This window comes from Natator depressus, chromosome 1 (assembly GCF_965152275.1).
Source record: "Natator depressus isolate rNatDep1 chromosome 1, rNatDep2.hap1, whole genome shotgun sequence".
Lineage (NCBI taxonomy): Eukaryota > Metazoa > Chordata > Testudines > Cheloniidae > Natator > Natator depressus.
In genome coordinates, this window is record NC_134234.1 from 109,628,374 (window position 1) to 109,651,388 (window position 23,015).

Genomic DNA, 23,015 nt, shown 5'->3' on the forward strand with positions numbered 1-23,015 from the left:
TCAAAAAAATGAGTTGCATTGTATTGAAATGCTCCTTTTTGTTTTTCAGTGTGTCAACAGCAAATCTAAACTTGTCAGTTGAAAGTATTTGAGAACTCATTATTACGATAGACAAAAAGTTATCTCCTTGAGACACATGTGACTGTGTCCTGCTTATCGCTTACTCCATCATTCTCTTCTCCTTTTGTCCTCTAAATGAGGCAATTTTGCTTTCCCTTTTTTCCCAGCTATAGGCAATGACTAACATAGGTCAGCAGAGGTTTGATATCATAATTCTTAAATCATGGGTATGCAGCTCCCAAACAATATATGTCCACTGTAAATTGCTATAAATGAGACCAAATCCTTCTCATGGAGCATGTACCCAAAGGCAAGTCTCAGTCCTGGTAGTGAGAAAATTGACTTTGCTTCCAGACTTGAGTTTCTAGCATGAGACAACGTTGCAATGTTCTCCAGCTACTGGATTGACTTCAGAGTTGTATTTTTAAACAGTGTAATTCTGTATTAAAATATGTGGCCTTTAATTGATTCAAAAGTCTTTTTTTCCATTTAATCTTGACACAGATTAAATGTAATAACAAAAATATATACCATTGGCATATGTAAAATAATTTGGGCTTAGTCCAGATCCCAGTGGAAAAAGGTTTTGTGATGTAGACCCATCACTGCATTCTGGCCTCTCTAAGAGATAACCAAAAAAGATTGGCCATGAAGTCAAAGCATTCTCTATGTGGACACAGTCAAGATGTAATTTCATGGATTTTCATTTAGATTATACTTGAACAGGCGTGAGTGACCAAGTGGACTAATAATTTTTGCACCTTTTATTCAGGTAAACTAGAGCCTCCTGTCAGCATTCCAGTCATGCTGTCCGTTCTGTGTTTGGTACAACAAAGATCATGAGCCTCCTTTCATCCTTCCAGGAAATTCTTTAGCTTGGATCTCCTTAGTTTAGTTAGGTATTCCCTGTTCACGGGGTGTTTAAATATGTCTGAGATATTAGGGGAAGGGGAAGAAAAAAACCAATAACTATTCCATTTTCTGATAAGGCACTGCAAAGCCAATCTGGCTCAGTTTGTGCCTTTCATGCTAAGCCTCCTAACCGTCATCCATAACGGGCTCTGGTATATCTGGAAAATAAATGCGTAATATTCCTTCTTTGAGTTAGTTACAATGGGTGAAGATAAGCTTCTGTCAGTCATTGACTTTAGACCATGTAATGCTCCATGAATGTCCATGTGGGAAGATGTGGAGCTGGCTTGTGTGTTCTCTTTTGCCAGAGCTTTCCCCTTTATTAGCCCAGGTATTCATAGCTGCATCACCTTTTTCATGTCTGTCAGATTTTTAAGAGGCTAGGGTTTAGTAGTAGTTTTTTTGATCTTTACTAAAGGTAAATATACCCCCTTTCTTGGTTCCTTCCGATCATGTCATGATCATGTGCGTTTAGATACGATTTTCTCCTTTGAATTATTTCAGACTGATACTTTTAGTTCTACTCTAGATAGCCTCTAATCTAGGTATTTTTACCATGGCTGCTGCTATAGCAGGTGAAATCCTTATAGATTCTCCAGTAAATAAACATGGATTGCTGTTTCTCCCTCCACATCCCCACAGAAAGAGGTTGGTTATTAAGTGAAGGCCAAGTTAATAAAATGAGTTGTACAATTGGTTTGAAAGCTGTGAGGCTGCTATTCATCCTGATTTCCTTAGATATCAGTTCTGTAGTTGAAGGCCGGCTGCTGAGAAGGTTCTGTCTTCTGCTCACATGGCTCTCATTCTTTTGGCTGACTGTTCCAAGGCAGTGTGACTGCATGAGGTCATAATCCCAGAAGGTGGGGGTGTCCCTTCATATATTTTGGGCCAGTTCCCCTGGAGGGTCTTGAACATAAGGAATGAAACCTAGAATGTGAGTCGGTCTTCAACACAGAGCCAGTGTAAAGAACCAGGGCTGGGATGATGAATTGGTGGGCTGCTGCACTCTCAAATGTTTGTAAGTAGTCATTTTGCAGTAGTCAAACTTAAAGCTTACCAAAGAATGGATTCCTGTGACCAAGTCTGAATTTGATCAGAGTGGGCTTCAATCTGTCTGGTTATCTATAGATATAAAGAGTATTTTTCACAGCTGTGGCTACTTCAGCATACGTAATAGAGGAGTCTGACAGTCCGAGGGCAGATGCCCTCCATGGTGGGTTGATGTTACAGTAGCAGCAAGTTTTCAAAGTGCTTTTCTGTCCCAACTGACATTGCCCTGTCTTGCCTGGGCCTAGTTTCAGCCAGTGGCTCTTCATCCAGGTGCTGATATCTCCCAGGCATTACGATTACTAAACTCTGAAGCATGACATTTAATTTCACTTCAACAAAATATATCATTAATTATCATAACTAGATATTTTTGATATCCATACAAATCTTGTTAAGCTTCTGCAACTTCTTGTGGCAGCGAGTTCCATGGTTTAATTGCACATTATATGAAAAAAATATTTCCTTCCATTGGTTTTGAATTTCTCACCTTTTTTAATTCCAGTGAATGCCCCCTGGTCTTGTTATGAAACAGGGAGAACAGAAGCTCCTGGTCTACCTTGTCCAGGCCATGAATAATTGTGTATACTTTTATCCTGTTGTCTCTACTAGTCTCCTTTCTAAAGTAAACAATCCCAGTCTTTTCAATTGTGTTTAATATGATAGTGTTTCATTGCCCTTGATCATTCCTGTTACTCTTCTTTGAATCCCCTCTAGTTCAGCAGTAGACATTGACGAGGGAAAGGATAGTCCAGTTCGTCTGCACCTCACTTATCTCAGTGAGCTAGAGCAAGATGACAGACCCCAGATTTCTTGGATGAAGATTATTTTGGAGACGGTGTTCCTAATTAGTCCAAGCATTTCACCGAAAAGGAGTTACAGGTTCTGTGCTGTGATTTCACTAATTTGGAGCTGTTGTATTTAGTGCAAGAATGCTGGCAGGAGGATCAAACTCAACTGGACTAAGGACCCATAATTGTGTTATGTTGGTTACTGGTGTCTTTGTGATTTAAACAGAATCCCATTGATTTAGACAAATAAGACACTGAATCCCTGATTGAAGCACGCTTACGATATATATGGTGTGGGAAAGTTCCCATTGCATTTGGTCATTCTGTACCTATTATACAAATAAACCAAGAACTTCATTATCCAGTAGTGTCACTGGCACTTTTCTTGAGGACAGACAATTTTGTGTCGTGGGATATTTTGTTTGTCTTTCATCTTGACAACTAAAAATGAAAAAGCCAGCCTTAAGCATGAGGTTAATAAGTAACTAAATTAATAATTTCATTTTTACCTAGGTTTACAAAGAATCATTTGAACAAAAGTTTTTGGAGGAGACAAATTGTTTATATGCGGCAGAGGGCCAAAGGTTAATGCAAGAAAGAGAGGTAACTACAGTGTGAATGAGCACTAGGAATTAATTAAAAGACAGTGGGGCCCAGTTCTGCACTGAGGTTACACATGTACGCCTCCATGTACTTCAGTGTGAACTGCATTTGTGTGAGAGAGAGAGAGAGAGAATTGAATCTAGTGTGTTGAAGTATCTTTAAGTCAGTGGTCCACAGATGTCTAAGATTTCCAAAAGGGTCCATACCTCTATTTGAAATTTTTTAGGGATCTGCAAATGAAAAAAGTTTGAAAACCACTGCTTTAAGTGCATGACTAGAAGTGAGATAACCCAGTGAAATTTGGTCTACCTAAATCATGATGTTGGAGAGCGCAATAGTAAGAGCTATGGACGGTATTGTCAACATTACTTCACCCAAGAAATTGTAATGTGCTTCTACTGTCATTCCAGTCTTTCTTTGATTAATACCTAAGTAAGCAGTTGAGTTTTAAAAAAGGCTTATTTACTCAATAGACTACGACAGTTTTGTTTTCTGTTCTTTCGGGTTAAAGCGATACTGTCCTGTGAACAGGCCACAAATTTAGACACTTCCCAAAATGTAAAACAAATAAGTGTCCCCTAGTTAATATAAATGTATTGGCTCTCCCAGACAAGGGCTGTGAAAGTTAACTGACTCACCACAAATATTCTGAAAGCAAGTGTCTACATGACACTGATGTAAATTGCCATGTCATACCTGTGTCTCTTAGCATTAGAGAATAAATTGAGGATGGAATAATCCTATCTTGTCAGTACTCTGCTAATGTATAGTTAAGATAATTGTCATGATAAAAAGGTTATGCATATGTCATACTCCTTTGTGTTCAATAATTAAATCATTGCATTCTTTTCTTTTGCTAGGTCCCAGAATATCTTCACCACGTTAACAAACGTTTAGAAGAAGAAGGAGACCGAGTAATAACATATTTAGACCATAGCACGCAGTGAGTACAATTTTTCTTCCATTTTCAGTATAGGCCAAACCTGCTTGCTATCCATTCATAAAGTAATGTGATTATCCTTGGTTCAAAAGAAGGCAGGATTATTTCAATAGTATCTAAAAGGGTAATAATATTGAGCTTACCTATAACAAACTTTGTTTTACGAAGACTATGTATCTTGATTAAAATTAAAATACACAATAAAAAGAAAAAATGGGAGAGAAACTCATCTGGAAAGATCTAGCAATATGAGTTTGAGGTTTTTGAAATCTTTGGGTTATTATATAATGTATCATTTGGACTTTCAAAATAGTAGTTCGGTTAACCATTCATGCTCTCATCATGACATTTAGCTCAAACTGCCTGAGGGAAGGGAATGTGCTTTTTGCCTAATGCAACTGTTAGGTATCATCACTCATGAGCTCTATTTAAAATGGCAGTCCACTTTTATTAACAGTGTTCTAGGCTATATTTGGCATTTGATCATGTTACAATGCTGACTTTATTAAAGTATATCTGCTATTTCTCATTACTTGAAATTATCTACTGCAATCTATGCTCTAGTGTATGTATAATGCAAACTAAAATATTTTTTAGACAGCTGCTATATATTATAAAATTCTAATGGGGGCCCTGAACCTGCAAATACTTACTTACTTGCTGGTTGATTAATTTTTACTCCACAGTTAGTCTTATCAAAGTCAATGGAACTACTCACATGTATGAATTTAAGAACATGCATAAGTATTTGCAGAATCATGGCTTTAAAGTGCAGCTCAAATAAAGAGTAGCCTGGAATTCTAACAAGGCCAATCTGTGCAGAGACTTATTGTGGGTCCTGGCTTCGGTCTCAGCTCAGGATGAAAGTCTGGGCCCACTGGGGGCCAGAGAGCTCTGTGAAGGCAAAATGAGAAAGCCTTGCATAAATCATCACTGATTTCCTTTGATCCTTTTAAGAAGCAGCATTTACAGGATCTGAAGTGAACCTCATACCTTTAGTGAACCTCATACCTCAGAGTTTACCACCCTTCTAGATGTGTGAAGGGGGCAGCAAGAACATTAAAAAAAGTAATGTATTAGATTTGTACTTTGGAATAGATATGATCCTTCAGGGACAAAAATAACATCAGAAATAATGGAGGACAAGATAGGTGAAGTGCTGATAGAGTACTCTCTTAATATCCTGGGACCAGCATGACTACAACAACGCTGCATATCAAGAATAATGTCAGGTTAATTTAAACCCTTAAATTAGGTTTTGTAAAAAACATATTTTCTAAAATTTAAGACCAATACAGTTGTTCTGTGATTTGTTGGCTTACAATATATTAGTGTAAAGCCAGGATTTGGGTGTTTTGTTTTGCTTTAGGGTGTTTTTTTGTTGAAAAAATTGCTGAATATTGCTTTGCAATATTTTCAGCCTAAGCATTGCACCACTTTACTAGTACATAAAAGACAGAAAAGGAAACTGACCAGTCTTAGTCAAATACAGTAAGTAAGTAATCTGCATTATAGGTGGAAAGTAGAGATGAGCCTACATTGCAAACTTCAGAACCAAGTTTAATATCTTCTCCCAGAGTTTGGTGGTTTGATATGCGGTTCTAATTCAGTTCACAAGTGTGCTTCTTTAACCATGAAACCTTAGTTCAGAATTTGGGTTTGAATTTTGAACCACACTAATCTGGGTTGTTCAGTTTTGAGGTTCCAGTTGAGAACCATCTCTTTCTCTATAAAAAGAAGTAGTAAATAAGAATCTTTAAAACTGTTCTAATTTTTAATATCTAATTTTAAGGTGTTATGAATAATAGTAAGAGCTTGTTTTTTAAAATAACATTTTAATTAGAATCTCCATTTCTTAATTCCATATATTTTTGCAGTATTTTATGTTGTTTATCCCTGTTAGAATTTTTTTGTATATGTAAAATACAGACTGCAAAATTAGAATAAACTGAAAATTTTCAATGTTTTGTCATGTAATAGTGGGAGTTATTCACAAAGCATCCTGATAAGAGAGTAATCGCCTTAAACTGTGCAGTATTTCTTATGTGCTTTTTCTTGCCTTACACAGGAAACTACTAATTGCTTGTGTGGAGAAGCAACTACTAGGAGAACACTTAACAGCTATTTTACAAAAAGGTATATCTTTCTTAGTTCTTGTAACCTGCACTGAAGGGCAGATTCTCATACTCTGCAATTATGGTAGATTGTACAACTATTACGTTAGTAAAGAATGTGGGCCATAGCAGCGACTTCCATGCATACTGAAAGCCAGCGCCGAATAAAGTTATGTCAGCCACCAGTGCAAGAAGATTGTGTGTGTGAGAATATAAGAAGATTCTGATTAGTTTTGTAAAACTGTTTAAAGGTGGTTAAACCCTTCACCCCTACTTAGAGTGCCACTAGTCATTTCCAAAATAAAAGGTGCTAATGGCACAGGATTATATAAACTTCCAAAACAAGCACTTAAATTACTGCAGTAATTCTGTATAAATTACACAGCACAGGTGGAATTAACTTCCAGTTTGATTGTCACTATATAATTTAAAGGATCTTTGTACAGTCAAATACAGCTGAGTCCCAGTGAGGAAACCTGTTAAGCCAGTACAATATATATTCTCTCTTTGCATCCTTTGGTGCATCTCTGGAAATCTCAGATTTGTCCTACAGTCTTCTTCAGAAGTACTTGTTGAGTGATCAGTGCCTCTGATATCCATGTGTTTTTTTTTTAAAAATTAACAGGAACAATCATGTCAGTCTTCTTCTTTCACTGGATTTTTAGGCTTGATTGATGTTTCCTGATCTAGTATACGTTTTGATTTAAAATATCTTCTCTGTTCTTAGCTCTGGGTGATCTTTAGGTTCTGGGTCTTCTGGCAACTTAGCCTCACCCCTCTTTGTTTCCTTCATGTTTCAATAAATGTTCCTCCCCTTTTCCCCCACTTATTCTTCCTTTGTTTTCCATAAAATACTTGGGATACTTTTCTCAGAACTTCTGACATTGACTTCTTTTAGTTCTCTGCCTAATCAGATGGAAAATTATCTGATTTGGTCTATTTTACCAGTCTGCCTCTTTCGCTAACTGTCTCACATGTCAGTAACTTACCCTCAGAACCCATGAGTATTGCTGACTAGAGGTGAGTGAATAATTGATTTTTATTTTTTTTTTGGTTCGAGGATGAATCAAAATATTCGGGGGAAAAAATTCAGTTTGGTTTGAAGCAAAACTATTTTTTTTCTTTTTCTTTTTCTTTGCTGAAACAAAAAAAGAAAAATATTTTTTTTTGGGTCAAACAAAATTATATGTTCAATCCAAAACACTTTTCACGCGGTATTTTATTTCAGATGTTTTTCACCCATATTTTTGTGGGTTTTTTTTAAATACAAAATTTCCAAATGAAATGCTATTTTGAAATGAAAAGTCAAAATATTTAATTTCAAAATAGGCAAAACAAACTGTTTTTTGACATTTTTCCATTCTGTGGACCAAAATTCAACCTGAATTCATAAATAGTTTCAGTAACCCCCAAAAAATCAATGTATAGCCCAGCTCTGTTACTTGCTGTCAAGCTATCTGTAACTGACTAGCTGCCATCCTCTTCTAGAACCTACTTCTTACTGTATCTATCTTGCTCTCTGTCAGAGGGCTTCTAGCACCAGACTATTATTTTTTTTTAAAGCCCTAAACTGTTTTCTAACCTCCGTCAGTGTGTGAGTCTATCAAGGTGGTTTGTATAATTGACCTTTCTCATTTGCTGTGCAACAACCAAACCATTATAATGTTTATATGCTGAATTAGACATCTTACTACTTCTCTTCCTCTTTCTTTGCTCCTATTTTAATGATATAAATATACTTGTACAATCTTCGGCCTTCACTGGAGTGCTTCATTTTATTTTAACTGTTTTATTCCATCTTAAACTTATTTTGAAATACAGGGGTTTAGATAGTTAGTTCTCTTGTTGATATAGGAACTGATGTCATTTGTCAAAGTGTTACTTTAAAAGGTTTTCACAGTGACTTTTTTATGTAGCAGACATCTGAATAAGAAATGGTATGCAGTCGTGTTTTAATTCTGAACTCTTTCCTAGTTTATAATATATATTGTCCCTATCTATGTGGAGATATATGTGCAATTTTCAGAATAGAATTGGTTTTTATATTTACATTTTGAGATTGTGATATCTGTAAATTTAAATTAGTTCAGCTTTCACATTCTGTATCTGCACTTAGACTTACCCAAATTTAAATTTTTTAACACCTATTGACTTACATGACTTTTTGCATTCATTTGATCTAGCAGCACATTATAATCCCCTTAACATCCAAGCCTGCAAATAGAAGAAGACATTATCTTTTGTAGGTTTTGTTCCTTAGGAGAAGGCATGTGGTGTAGTCAGTCTGATACAGGAAAATAAAAGCTTAAAAATGCTTAAGAAACTTTTCTTGTATTAGTACAGCTGCCACTGACCAGATGTTGGGTTTTTGTCTTGTGAGCGTAATAAGGCATTCCAAGGCTATGGCAGTACTTTCAAGAAGTTGGGTGCCGCCTTCCTGTTAGAGTAATTTCACATATATTTTCCTTGCCTATCAAATGCGTGATATAACACAAGTTGTGTGATATGGTCCAAGCACATGAGATGGAAAGAAAAAGCGAAGTATTACTATATTGGCTTGAGGGAGCAGGGAAGGTTGTCACCATATTTGACTTTCCTTTTAACTGACAAATATTGAGGAAGAGAGCACTATGAGATGAAATCGGTTGTTCATGTGCTGAACAAAACTAATAGATGGGTGTGAGACTTCCCTGTACTGTTTAGTTGCTGCTATCTCTGACTTAGGAGGAGGCTACCCTCTGATGTGGTGGAGTATAATTTTCTTCATCGCCCGCTACTCACCAAAGAAAACTTACCATATATTTTCAAGACATTTGTAATCTATCTATTTTAGATGTTTTTATGGTGTATATTGCTGCAATAACTAAAGACTAAGCAAGCTAGTTTTATTTGCATTTTCTAATCCAGCATCATCCTTGAATTGCTTCTCTTGTTTATTTATAAAAGTAGAATAAGTTCCTGGCCTTTGTAAAAGTAGACTAAGTTACAGCACAAAATGACAGTGCTAGTAAGAATTGGATGATTTGGGTTTTCAGGAATTGATCTGAACATGAGATAATTCAGCAGTATTTGGAATCATTACCAATTTGGAGTCATTACGAGACATCCAATTAAATTTCAAAATTCATAAATAGAAGTGTATGAGTAATACGTTAGAACATGACACAAAACCTGAGTGTAACATCAGCTTAATTGGTGACATGAATTCTGTTCTAATTTGGGAGGGGATGCATTAGTAAAGGCAAAAGTTGAGCCTTGAAAGAATTTGTGGTAATTTGTGTTGATACTTGTCAGGGTTCCTTCCCCACTCTGAACTCTGGGGTATAGATGTGGGGACCTGCATGAAAGACCTCCTAAGTTTATTTTTACCAGCTTAGGTTAAAAACTTTCCCAAGGCACAAATTCTGCCTTGTCCTTGAATAGTATGCTGCCGCCACCAAGTGATTTAGACAAAGAGCCAAGGAAAGGACCACTTGGAGTCCTATTCCCCCAAGCCCTACATCCCCTTTCCTGGGGAAGGCTTGAGAATAATATCCTCACCAATTGGTACAGGTGAACCCAAACCCTTGGATCTTAAGAACAATGAAAAATCAATTAGGTTCTTAAAAGAAGAATTTTATTTAAAGAAAAGGTAAAAGCATCACCTCTGTAAAATCAGGATGGTAAATACTTTACAGGGTTATCAGATTCAAAACACAGGATTCCCCTCTAGGCAAAACCTGAAAGTTACAAAAAACTGGGATAAACCTCCCTCTAGCAAAGGGAAAATTCACAAGTTGAAAACAAAAGATAATCTAACGCGCCTTGCCTTATTTACTTACTCGTTTTGTAGTATCAGAGACTTGTACAGGATGGTTTATAGGAGGAGGAGTTTTTTGACCTGATGCGTCTCTGCTTTCCCCAGAGAACACACCAACAAAGCCTTCCCCACCCCCCCAAGATTTGAAAGTATCTTTTTGTCCCCTTTGGTTCCTTTGGTCAGGTGCCAACCAGGTTATTTGAGCTTCTTAACCCTTACAGGTAAGGAGGAATTTTAGGCTACTGTTATGGTTATGACAATACTATTTTAACAGAGTTTATGCTGATACTTAACACAGGAAACATGAATCACCACAGCACCCCGAAAAGAAACTCTCACAGGATATATATTTTTACTGCTCTAGAGGTGGGGCAGTTTTTTTAGTTTACTTACTGATCTTCTGTTTAGTTGTGTTAGATCTCCCTATGAAAAGTGCTGTATAAAAGCTAGGTATTATTATTACTTTACAGCAAGCTCTCAGTAGGCAGCAGCTGGTAGGAAAATGTAAATAGTTTAGTTCAAATCAGTTGTTTCTTTCAAAAATATTTTACCACAAACTGCTTAAGCCTGTATAAATACAGACCTAGATCCATAAAGGGGACTTAGGCTCAGCTTTGGAATGCCTGACTTGAGGCTGTTGGTTTCCCCAAGTGGCAGGGCACGTAAAGTTAGGTACCTAGGCTCCCTATACAGTGCACGGGGAGAATTAGTTACCTAAGGATGGAGTTCCCAAAAGCCAGGATTCTTATCAAGGAGCCACCGCAGCTAGTCAAGAACAGAGCAGTAGCCTAAGCCCCAATCCAGAGAGACTTAGGCATCTTTCTCTACTTGGAATTCACAGACATGTACCCTCTCCTGGAGTTAGAGCTGATCTTTCTTGCAAAAAAAGAGGTGGTAGGGTGCCCTCTTTAGGCCCTATAATGTACTGATTAGAGCACTCACCTAGGATGTGAGAGACCTGGGTTCAAACCCACACTTTGCCTGATTTGGAATAGGGATTTGAACCCAGGTCTCCCATATCCCAGGGGAATACCCTAATCATTGGGCTTTGGAGGATTCTGTGGTGGGCTCAGCCCAGTCTTTCCTGTTGAAGCTGTTCCACTTCGTATAAAATAATTAAATGTTTTTCGAGGAGTGTCCCTGCGCATGTAATGGGAGATTTGTAGTAGCAGTGCCTGGTTGGGTCGCACATGCATTGTCCCCGTCTTGCGCCATCTTAGGTAGTAACATAGTGCCATACGATCAACACCCCCTCAGTCTCTTCTCTGCCACCCTCAGTTTCAGACAAGGCCTCTGTACTTTAGCTTCTTTAGTCTAACTTAGATTTCTAGTTGTTTAGTTAATAGTTAGTTATTAGCTCATTTAATACTTCCCTTTCACAGCTTATTTATTTTTTCTTTCTATAAAAAACTAACTTTCTTCTCTTATATTAGGAAATTAAAATTCAGTTGTTAGATACCCCTTAGAATAGCATTGTTACCCTCCCTTATGGGAGAAAACCCTTCTCTGAGGGGTATGCCCAGCTCCCCAGGTTTTAAACGCTTCCTTACGTGCAGACTCTCTGTACTGGTCCCTGATGGGCATTCACAGTGTGTTCGCTGCCTTGGCGATACACACATCTTGCAGGAGTGCTCACGTTGCCACAACTTGAAAGCTCAGGCTAGGAAGGTGAGAAACCTGCATTTGAAGCACCTCATGATAGAGAATTCTCTGCACCCGGCTTCTGAGCCCAGATCAAGGATCATCTCATCTACCCCCTCCCCCCCGGCGCGGACACTGGTCTTCTGACAGAGGTTCCCCATCACCCACTCAGGCAAAAAAGTACTCCGCCAGGAAGACGACTAAAAAGTGGGCTCCAAACTCTCCTCCTCAGCCAAGAAGTGTTATTCTCCAACTCGGCAGACCCCATCAGTACCAACTGCACCAGGACCTTCCACCTCCAAGGGACATAAGAACAGCCACACTGGGTCAGACCAAAGGTCAATCTAGCCCCCCAGTATCCTGTCTTCCGACAGTGACCAGTGAAGGAGTAAATAACACTTCCTTATTTACTTTCTCCACACCAGTCATGATTTTATAGACCTCTATCATATGCCCCTTTAGTCATCTCTTTTCCAAGCTGAAAAGTCCCAGTCTTATTAATTGCGCCTCATATAAAAGCCGTTCTATATCCCTAATCATTTTTGTTGCCCTTTTTCTGAACCTTTTCCAATTCCAATATATCTTTTTTGAGATGGGGCGACCACATCTGCACACAGTATTCAAGGTGTGGGCATATCATAGATTTATACAGAGGCAATATGATATTTTCTGTCTTATTATCTATCCCTTTCTTAATGATTTCCAACATTCTGTTCACTTTTTTGACTGCCATTGCACATTGATTGGATGTTTTCAGAGAACTATCTACAATGACTCAAAGATCTCTTTCTTGAGTGGACACAGCTAATTTAGACTCCATCATTTTATATGTATAGTTGGGATTATGTTTTCCAATGTGCATTACTTTGCATTTATCAGCATTGAATTTCATCTGCCATTCTGTTGCCCAGTCACCCAGTTTTGTGAGATCCTTTTGTAGCTCTTCGCAATCTGCTTGGGACTTAACTATCTTGAGTAGTTTTGTATCATCTGCAAATTTTCCTGTCTGTTTACCAGATAATTTATGAATATGTTGACTAGGACTGGTCCCAGTATAGACCCCTGGGGGACACTACTATTTACCTCTCTCCATTCTGAAAACTGACCATTTATTCCTCCCCTTTGTTTCCTATCTTTTAACCAATTCCCAATCCATGAGAGGACCTTCCCTCTTATCCCATGACAGCTTACTTTGCTTAAGAGCCTTTGGTGAGGGACCTTGTCAAAGGCTTTCTGAAAATCTAAGTACACTATATCCACTGGATCCCCCTTGTCCACATGCTTGTTGACCCTCTCAAAGAATTCTAGTAGATTGGTGAGGCATGATTTCACTTTTCAAAAACCATGTTGACCCTTCCCCCCAAAATTATGTTCATCTATGTGTCTGACAATGTTGTTCTTTACTGTAGTTTCAACCAGTTTGCCTAGTATTCAAATCAGGCCTGTAATTGCCGGGATCACCTCTGGAACCCTTTTTAAAAATTGGCATCGTATTAGCTACCCTCCAGTCATTTGGTACAGAAGCTGATTTAAATGATAGGTTACAAACAACAAAAAAAACTTCAAAAATAGACTCCAACGAGAGACTGCTGAATTGGAATTAATTTGCAAACTGGACACCACTACAGCAGGCTTGAATAAAGACTGGGAGTGGATGTGTCATTACACAAAGTAAAACTATTTCCCCATGTTTATTCTCTCCCCCCCCCCCACATGTTCCTCACATGTTTTGTAAACTGCCCATGTTGATTATCACTACAAAAGGTTTTTTGTTTTTTTTTTTCTCTCTCTCTCTCCTGCTGGTAATAGCTCACCTTACCATATACACTGTAATGAGAGTTACCAGGTAACACACATTGTTTCATGTTCTCTGTGTATATAAAATCTCCCCACTGTATTTTCCACTGCATGCATCCAGTGAAGTGAGCTGTAGCTCACGAAAGCTTATGCTCAGATAAATTTGTTAGTCTCTAAGGTGCCACAAGTCCTCCTTTTCTTTTTGCAAACTACAGTTAGTAGTTCTGCAGTTTCACATTTCAGTTCCTTCAGAACTCTTGGGTGAATACCATCTGATCCTGGTGACTTCCTACTGTTTAGTTTATCAATTTCTTCCAAAACCTCCTCTAATGACACCTCAATCTGGGACAGTTCCTCAGATTTGTCACCTAAAAAAAATGGCTCAGTTTGGGAATCTCCCTCACATCCTCAGCTGTTAAGACTGATGCAAAGAATTCATTTAGTTTCTCCGCAATGGCCTTATCGTCCTTTTGTGCTCTAGCATCTCAATTGTCCAGTGGCCCCACTGGTTGTTTAGCTTCCTGCTTCTGATGTACTTAAAAAAATGTTTGCTATTACTTTTTGAGTCTTTGGCTAACTTTTCTTCAAATTCTTTTTTGGCCTTCCTAATTATATTTTTACACTTCATTTGCCAGAATTTATGCTCTTTTCTATTTTCCATTTAACTTCCACTTTTTAAAGGATCCTTTTTGTCTCACTGCTTTTTTTTACTTTGTTTAGTCACAGTGGCACTTTTTGGGTTCTCTTACTATGCTGTTTAATTTGGGGTATACATTTAAGTTGAGCCTCTATTATGGTGTCTTTAAAAAGTTTCCATGCATCTTGCAGGTATTTCACTTTTGGCACTGTACCCTTTAATTTCTGTTTAACCTCCTAATTTTTGTGTAGTTCCCCTTTCTGAAATTAAATGCTACAGTGTTGGACTGCTGTGTGTTTTCCCTGCCACAGGGATGTTAAATTTAATTATATTATGGTCACTGTTACCACGTGATCCAGCTATTCACCTCTTGGACCAGATCCTATCCCGCAAGGTAGCAGGACCATCTGGTACCGTGGGTACTGCACGAGCAAAAGACCTTAAGCTGGCTAGCTCGGACAAGGCGGCAAAGAGAAACCATAACCCCTGCCTCGATACCATCAGAGCCGATAAGGCATATGGCGCTGAGTAGCTTGGCACCACTACAGGCTGTGGCGCTACCTTCTGCCTTTACAACGCACAGTGCACCATACTCAGCACTGACAACCACAGCACATACATCCGTACTGTCGATAACACCTTCTTCGTTCCTGATGCTCTTGGTACTGCAACAGTTCCTCCACTACAAGGATCTTCTGGTCTCCTCAGGCGCCAGAATCTTCTTGGTACCGACCTCCGTCTAGCACACCCAGTACCGAGCTAACTCACCACACCGCCCAGCTCAGATCTTCCCCTGTTGAGCGATGAGGATGAAGGGGGAATCTACTCCTCCCATCACTCCTTCCCTGTTTATGTATCTACTAGACCAGGTCCACTGCAACAGTGGGATTATCGCCCAGGACCTGAAACTCAGCGCTGGTACAGACACTCATGGATGCCACCACCCATGCCATTTCCACCACAGTGGCCTTAATGGGACCCAGGCGCAGTGTACCGCCCACGATACTACAAGCCTCCCAATTCACCCAGAGTGAGGCCAAGGCATTCTCCTTCATCCTTTGTACCGGGACCCTCTGAAGCCCCAGGAGAGGCAATTGAAGAACTAGAGGATGCTTCAGACCAGGAAGCTGCACCAACAGTCATCATCTCATCCCCCTCTCCGGATGAAGCCATCATATCCCCATCCCCCACCACAAGGGATGATTTCAAACAGTTCCAGGAACTCTCTAAGAGGATGTCAGATTCCCTGGACATACCATTAGAAGTAGTGGCTAAATCCCAGCATCTGTTTCTGGACATCCTGCAGACTTCAACTTCTTCCAAAATTGCCCTACCAATTAATGGCGCTGTCATGGACCAGGCCAAAATCATCCGGCAGACACCAGCAACGGTCCCACCCACCTGCAAAAGGGCGGATACAAATATTATGGTTCTTCTAAGGGAATGCAATTTTTGTTTTTGCATCCCACACCTCACTCCCTTGTGGTGAAGGCCATGAATGAAAGGGGCAGACAGCATCATTCCAGTACTACCCCATACAATAGAGACAGGAAGAAACTAGATCTTTTTGGCAGTAAGGCCTACTCGTTGGTGACCCTACAATTTAGGATTGCCAACTACGAGGCGCTAATGACCAAATATAATTATACAAAGTATTCAAAATTATTCAAGTTTGTTTATTTTCTGAGGAAGCGATGATCACTACTTCCCACTGGCTCAGAGAGAGGCTCAACTTCAATGAAAAGGTGGAGAAGAAAATGTTACAAATGGCAATTCAGAGACAGCAGCTGAAAATATTTGACGAGGCAATCCTGAAAGCGAACATTTCCAAGGAAGACTGGAGTCTCATAGACAACTGCGACTAGGACAATAAAAACTTTGCTGATAAGCTGAAGCAATGTGTGAAATTAGGCGAGAAAGAGAGACCGAAAAGAGCAAAGGGAAGAATCTTGGAGGAAATGAGGAACGTGCTAGAGAAGTGGAGGAATATGAAGTGAAATGACAGTGACAAACTCAAGTATTCCCTCCTCTGCAAGCTGATAAGACTAAAGGACTTTACATACCGAAATGAAAGGCTCTTAAGTATGGCTGAAGATTGCAGAAGCCTAAAAAAATGCAAACGGAAACTGATGCTAGCTGTACGGGTCAACGACAATGATGCTGAAGAACAAGGACCGAAAAGCAGTAATTGACAGAATAGGGATGGAAATGGTCTGAAAAGATTTCTACACCAAACTGTTCATGTCTCAAATAAATGTCCCACTCCCAGTAATTCAACAGACCAACGAGTATGCTGATGAGGACCGGGGGTACAAAGTTTGACATGCAGCTTACCAAATGAAGGACGGAAAAGCTTCAGGAAAAGTCAGATTGATAACCGAAATAAGAGCTGGAGACCAAGGACTCTGGGAAACCCTTGCTCAGAAATTTAGTCATTATTTGGAAATGCAGAAGATACCACCTAGCTGGAAGGAATCCAACACCATTTTTCTGTACAAGAAGGGCGATTGTGAAGATCTAAAGAACTATCGTCAAATATGACTGCGCTCACATGTCGACAAGCCAGTCACCAAAATAATAACAAACCTACTCTGAGTCTGGATGCGCAGCAGCCGAGAGATCAGGCAGATTTTTGAAGGAATTTCAGCACAGTGGACCCATCTTCACTATAAACCAGCTATTGGAGCACTCAAGGGAATACTTCGTCAACTATAAAAAAGCATTCGATGGCGTAGAGATCAGTGCTGTGATGAAAGCTCTTGCAGAGCAGGTCATCAACACAAACTACATCAAACTACTAAAGGAAGCAAACTCTGACTGCACTGAAGATATAACTGTTCGACACTGCCTTTCGCATCCCAGTCAAAAAAGATGTGAAGCAAGGAGACGTGTGATGGGTTGGACACCCCTTTCATGGTGCCACCTGATGTGCTGGGGTCCCACTGGTTCCGCCTTTTTCATTAGCCAGGGTTTCCTCACCCGGTCCTAGCTGTGCCAGGCCCTCAAGCCTTCTCTAGCACACACAGAGGTAAGGCCACACTCAGCTGCAGACACAGACTGAAATCAGCTCTGTGTGGGAAGATTCAGCTCGGAGATTTACTCAGCAGTCACGTGCACATCTCCTTTGGAGTGTAAACCCAAATTAATATTGTCTTGGCTGTATAGAGAGATCTGCACAGAGCAAGCTCATAAAAATTCATCCTCTCCCTCAATGTGGAGAGAGAGATGCACAGCTTTTTGCCTCGCTCTCCCGGGTATGAATTGTACAAACTGGGATTTGTAATAAACAAAAAGAAATTTATTAACTACGAAAGGTAAATTTTAAGTAATTAAAGGAATAGTAAACAGAACAAAGCCGATTACTGAGCAAATAAAACAAAACACACAAACTAAACTTAATGCACTCAAACAGGTTACAAAATGTAATTTCTCACCCTAAATTTTGTTTTAGGCAGGTTGCAGAGTTTCTGTAGCTTAGAGTTCCAGTTATTTATCTTTACAGATTGGACCTCTGTCTCAGCCTGGACTCAGCCCCTGCCTTTCCCTTCAGGTCTTTTTAGCAATCTTCCTTCTTGGGGAGGCAATGGAGGAGAATTTTGATTCCCGCATTATGTAAATTCTATTTAAGGCTGGGAAGTAAGGCAGTCTTTTATTTCCCAATCTGACACCCCCCCTACCTCCGGCTCCCTCTTAATGGTAAAACACTGAAAGCCCAAGATTGGGGGGGGGGTCTAGTAGCAAGTGACACGATCACCTGACCCTGTAGTGTCAAAGTAGCAACGCTGAGAGCTTCTCAGGAAGGCGGGAGATTAGTATGTTTCAAGTCTTATTGTTCTTCCTAATGTTTACCTACTGTCTGGTGGACGTGCCCCCAAATAGACACACACTTGTAATTGTTACATAGTCAATATTCCTAACTTCAGATACAGAAATGATACATGTATACAAATTGGATAATCACATTCAGCAAATCATAAACTTTCCAGTGATACCTTACATGTCCCATCTTGCATAAAACATATCTTAGTTATGCCATATTCATATCACAACAATATTTCTATGAAGAATATCATAGAATCATAGAAGGTTAGGGTTGGAAGGGACCTCGGGAGGTCATCTAGTCCAACCCCCTGCTCAAAGCAGGACCAATCCCCAATTTTTGGCCCAGATCCCTAAATGGTCCCCTCAAGGATTGAACTCAAAACCCTGGGTCTAGCAGGCCAAGGCTCAAACCACTGAGCTATCCCTCTCCCCATGGGGTGTAATGTAATATGGGGTGTAATGTCACACACAATTTCACCAAAACTCTTCACATCCTGCCTCGAAATGGTAAGATTTGTGGATGATATTGTGTTGATTGCCAAAAACACTGTCAAACTACAGAAAATGCTACGAGAAGTCAACACAAAAAGCAGCCAAGTTGAACTGAAAATGAACCGCTCTAAAACAAAATTTATGCAGTCTGATGCCTTGCCAAAAGCTCAAATAATAGTCAAGGGAGAACAAATAGAAGAAGTTGAGTAATACATCTGTTTGGGGTCAAGAAATTAACATGCACCATGATCAGGAAGCCGAACTCTCACAAAGAAAGAAAGCTGACTGGCGTTCATTCAGTTCTGTCAAGGGTGTCCTCCAAGGAAATATCAATAAGGCAACACACGCCAACCTCTTCAACTCAACAATACTGCCGCAATGTTGTATGGCAGTAAAACACGGGCTCTGACAAAGATAGAGGAGCAACAACTGGCTGTCACAGAGAGGGTGATGGAAAGAAGGATTCTGGGGATTTCAATCCACAACAGAGTCCCCAATGAAGTGATCAGACAGCAGAGTGGGGTGCAAGACGTTACTATTGAAAGCAAGTGTGGTAAAATGAAATGGGCCGGGCATATAGCTAAGTTCACTGACAATCGGTGGACTGTAGCAGTCCCATGGGAACTGAAACTACCACTCGGCTGACCTCCAAAGAGGTGGGAAGATTTTATTGTGAAAAGGCATGGCTGCACAAAGAGAAGAAAGACCAGGATAAAAGAAGAATGCAAGACGTGTCGTGATCAGTGCAATCTATATGAGGGCTGAAGGACCAATTCGTCAAGGTGATTTCGAACAGCCTTGCTACCCTGATACTTATTTACAACTTTTTATTAATTCTAATCTCCACGACACTAAGCAGTCCCCAGACATTGGCCAGGACTTGCCTCCAACTGTTAGGCCACATGTTTGCAACAATGTTTATCATCAAATATACCAGACTGCACATGCGATGCCTGCAAGGCTGACGCCGAACTGTGTATGTTCCACACAAACACAGTATAAACATTTGTCTCATGATGCCAACCAAAGTGTAAAAAAAAACAAAAAAAACTCTACATTGGTGGACACAACCAAACAATGTTTGCGCAGGAGTCCCCTTTGCACAGAACCTTCCAGCAATGATAATCACAACGGATGCTTCCCTGCTAGTTTGGGGGCACACCTGCGCAATCACAGGGTCCAAGGCCGCTGGTCCCCAGTGGAATCCACTCTACACATAAACCTACTGGAACTACGGGTGGTTCACAGTGCATGCTCTCACTTCCTACCCATGATCAAGGACAGAGCCATAAACATTCTCTCAGAAATATTGCTTGCATATTTTATATAAACCGACAAGAGGGGGCACGGTCATACTCCTTATGCACAGAAGCCATAGAAGTATGGAATTGGTGCATTAGCCACAACATCATTATCTCTGCCTCCTACCTACCAGGATGCCAAAACACCATTGTAGATGCACTAAGCAGAAAATTTTCCCAGAACCATGAGTAAGAAATGAATGCCGGAGTACTACAGAGCATGTTCAAACAATGGGGGTTCCCAACTATAGACCTTTTTGCGACAACCGAAAATGCCAAGTGCCTACACTACTACTCCAGAGCGAGATTGGGACCCTCTTCTCTGGGTGATGCTTTTCTCCTCAAATGGGATGCACCTCTATTATACATCTTTTCTCTGACACTTCTTCTATCCTGGGTCATACACGAGATCAGGACAGACAACTCCAGAGTTGTCTTCGTAGCCCCCATGTGGCCCAGACAAACGTGGTTTCCTTACCTTCTAAAGACGGCTGTGTGCCCACCCACGCACTCTTCCTTTTCTGCCTCATCTCCTTTCTCAGGATGCAGTTCAAGTCCACTGCCCAAACCTGGCAAGACTTCACCTCAAGGTGTGGCTACTCCATGGCTCTGAGAAACCAAAGTGACCTGTTCAGATGAAAGAAAAGGAGGACTTGTGGCACCTTTAGAGACTAACAAATTTATTTGAGCTTAAGCTTTCATGAGCTACAGCTCACTTCGTCAGATGCATTCAGTGCAATCACAGCATTTCACCACAAGGTGGATGAGTTCTCGATCTTCGCTCACCCGACCATCATGCATTTTTCTCAAGGGCCTTTGTAAACTTTTTTCCACTGAATGCATCCGATGACATGAGCTGTAGTTCACGAAAGCTTATGCTCAAATAAATTTGTTAGTTTCTAAGGTGCCACAAGTCCTCCTCTTCTTTTTGCGGATACAGACTAACATGGCTGCTACTCTGAAACCTGTTCAGGTGAAGTAAGTTAAACAGTTATAGACCAGCTACACGACATATATACCTGCAGAAATGGAGGCAATTCAATACATGGGGCCAAAATAGACAAATCATGGCAGTTTCCTCTCGTCTACCACTGGTACTGGACTGGGTATTGGAACTTAAGAAATCGGGTCTTTCCATGAGCTCAGTCAGAGTACACCTTGCAGGAATCACAGCATTTCACCACAAGGTGGATGAGTTCTCGATCTTCGCTCACCCGACCACCATGCATTTTCTCAAGGGCCTTTGTAAACTTTACCCCGAAATATGAGCCTCTACTCCCATCATAGGACCACAATCTGATATTACGAACCCTTACTGGGACCCCCTTTGAACCACTAGCGACATGTTCACTTCTCTGCTTCTTGATGAAGGTGGCCTTCCTTGTCGCTGTCACATCTGCCAGAAAAGTGGGGAAGCAGGGGGCTCTCATGGCACACCCTGCCCCACACAACATTTTTCAAAAACAAATTTACTTTACTTTAAGACCACATCCCAAGTTCTTACCAAAAGTTGCATCCTCATTCAATCTGAATCAGCCCATTCATCTCCAAAACCCCAGGAGAATAAATGAGAAACAGTGCTCCCCACTCTGAATGTCCAAAGAGTACTAGCTTTTTATATTGAAAGAACTAAGGCTTTCAGAAAATCACCAAAATTATTTCTTTCCGTCACAGAACAATATAAGGGAGACGCCATATCTAAACAGAGACTGTCTACGTGGATCTCCAGCTGCATTGACTTTTGTGCTCAACAACAGCTGCAACCCCCACAGGGGACCCGTACACATTTGACTAGAGCACTATCTGCCTCGATAGCCTTCTTCAACAATGTCCCCATTATGGACATCTGCAAAGCAGCAACATGGGCACCTGCCCATATATTCACACAACATTATGCCATAGAACAGCATTCATCATTAGATGCTTTATTCGGACTTAATTTTATCATCTGCCACGACTACAACTCCAAAGGCCCTCCCTTCCACTGAGGGGCACTGCTCTACAGTCCCCTAAAGTTGAGTACCCATGGGGACACTCGTTATGCCATAGAACAGCATTCATCATTAGACGCTTCGAAGAAGAAGAGGTTACTCACTCTTTTCAATAACTGAGGTTTTTCAAGATGGTTGTCCCTGTGGGTGCTCCACTACCCTCCCTCCTCCCCTCTAGTCTGGAGTTTTTTCACACCAGAGACTCTGTGGTAGAAAGGGAACTGAGGGGGGTTGATCGCACGGCACTATGTAACCACCTGAGGTGGCACTGCTATTACCAATCTCCAATTTTACAAGTGCAGGGGCATGCACTCAGCTAAAGTGGAGCATCCCCAGGGACAGCCATCTTCAAGAACCTCAGTTAGTGCACAGGGTGAGTAACCTTCTCTTCACTGAAGCAGGGATTGGAACCTGAATTTCCCATATCCCAGGACACTGCCCTCCCCACTAGGCTACAGAGCCAGTCTCTCTCTCTCACCTAATGAATATTTAATTATATGAAGTAGAACAGCTTCAACAGGAGAGGGAGACATGGTAGCCTAATCTATATGTTATGCATTAATTATATGGATTGCTTAAGAACTCCCAGTTATCACTTTGAGGGTTGACAGGTTCTTATCCAAAGATCAGGCCCAGTATTATTCAAATTATTATATAGTTGGCAACCCCGACGTGTACAGTTGCAACACTCTCACTATAGGAACTTTTCTGTATTTTTACAAATGGTTTATTAATACATTTAGCACGGTCACAAACACTGCAACTCAGTAAGGTAGATGAGACACTATAGAATGTACATCTGCACATCCATATACTCACACCATCCCTTGCAGAACAATCTGAAATGTTAGCCATCATCTTCCTCATCACGGTCACCTTCCCCCTCATCACGAGTGGCCATCATTCTGGCACATCCCAAAGGCTACAGCTTTCTCCTACTACCCATAGGCTGGGATGCAACTTTTGTAATATATTACGCTGATGCCGCTGTCTGATGCATATTTAGTAGGGGTTTCTCCCCTGTTCCTTTTTTGTATTTCCTTACCTTACTAATATTGGATTGTCCTT

General features: G+C 40.4%; 1 protein-coding gene across 4 annotated transcripts in view; it reads left to right on the forward strand.

Moving 5' to 3' along the window:
- Positions 1–23,015, forward strand: part of CUL4A (cullin 4A) — an 80,385-nt gene that overhangs the window by 23,463 nt on the left and 33,907 nt on the right. For 3 of the 4 annotated variants that reach the window (XM_074963934.1, XM_074963952.1, XM_074963943.1), the window contains exons 7-9: positions 3,324–3,413; positions 4,274–4,356; positions 6,422–6,489. In XM_074963934.1, coding sequence (XP_074820035.1) covers positions 3,324–3,413; positions 4,274–4,356; positions 6,422–6,489 — 241 coding nt within the window. Of the gene's footprint in view, positions 1–2,736; positions 2,896–3,323; positions 3,414–4,273; positions 4,357–6,421; positions 6,490–23,015 lie in introns of those variants that run through there. The other variant, XM_074963961.1, reaches the window with a different exon arrangement.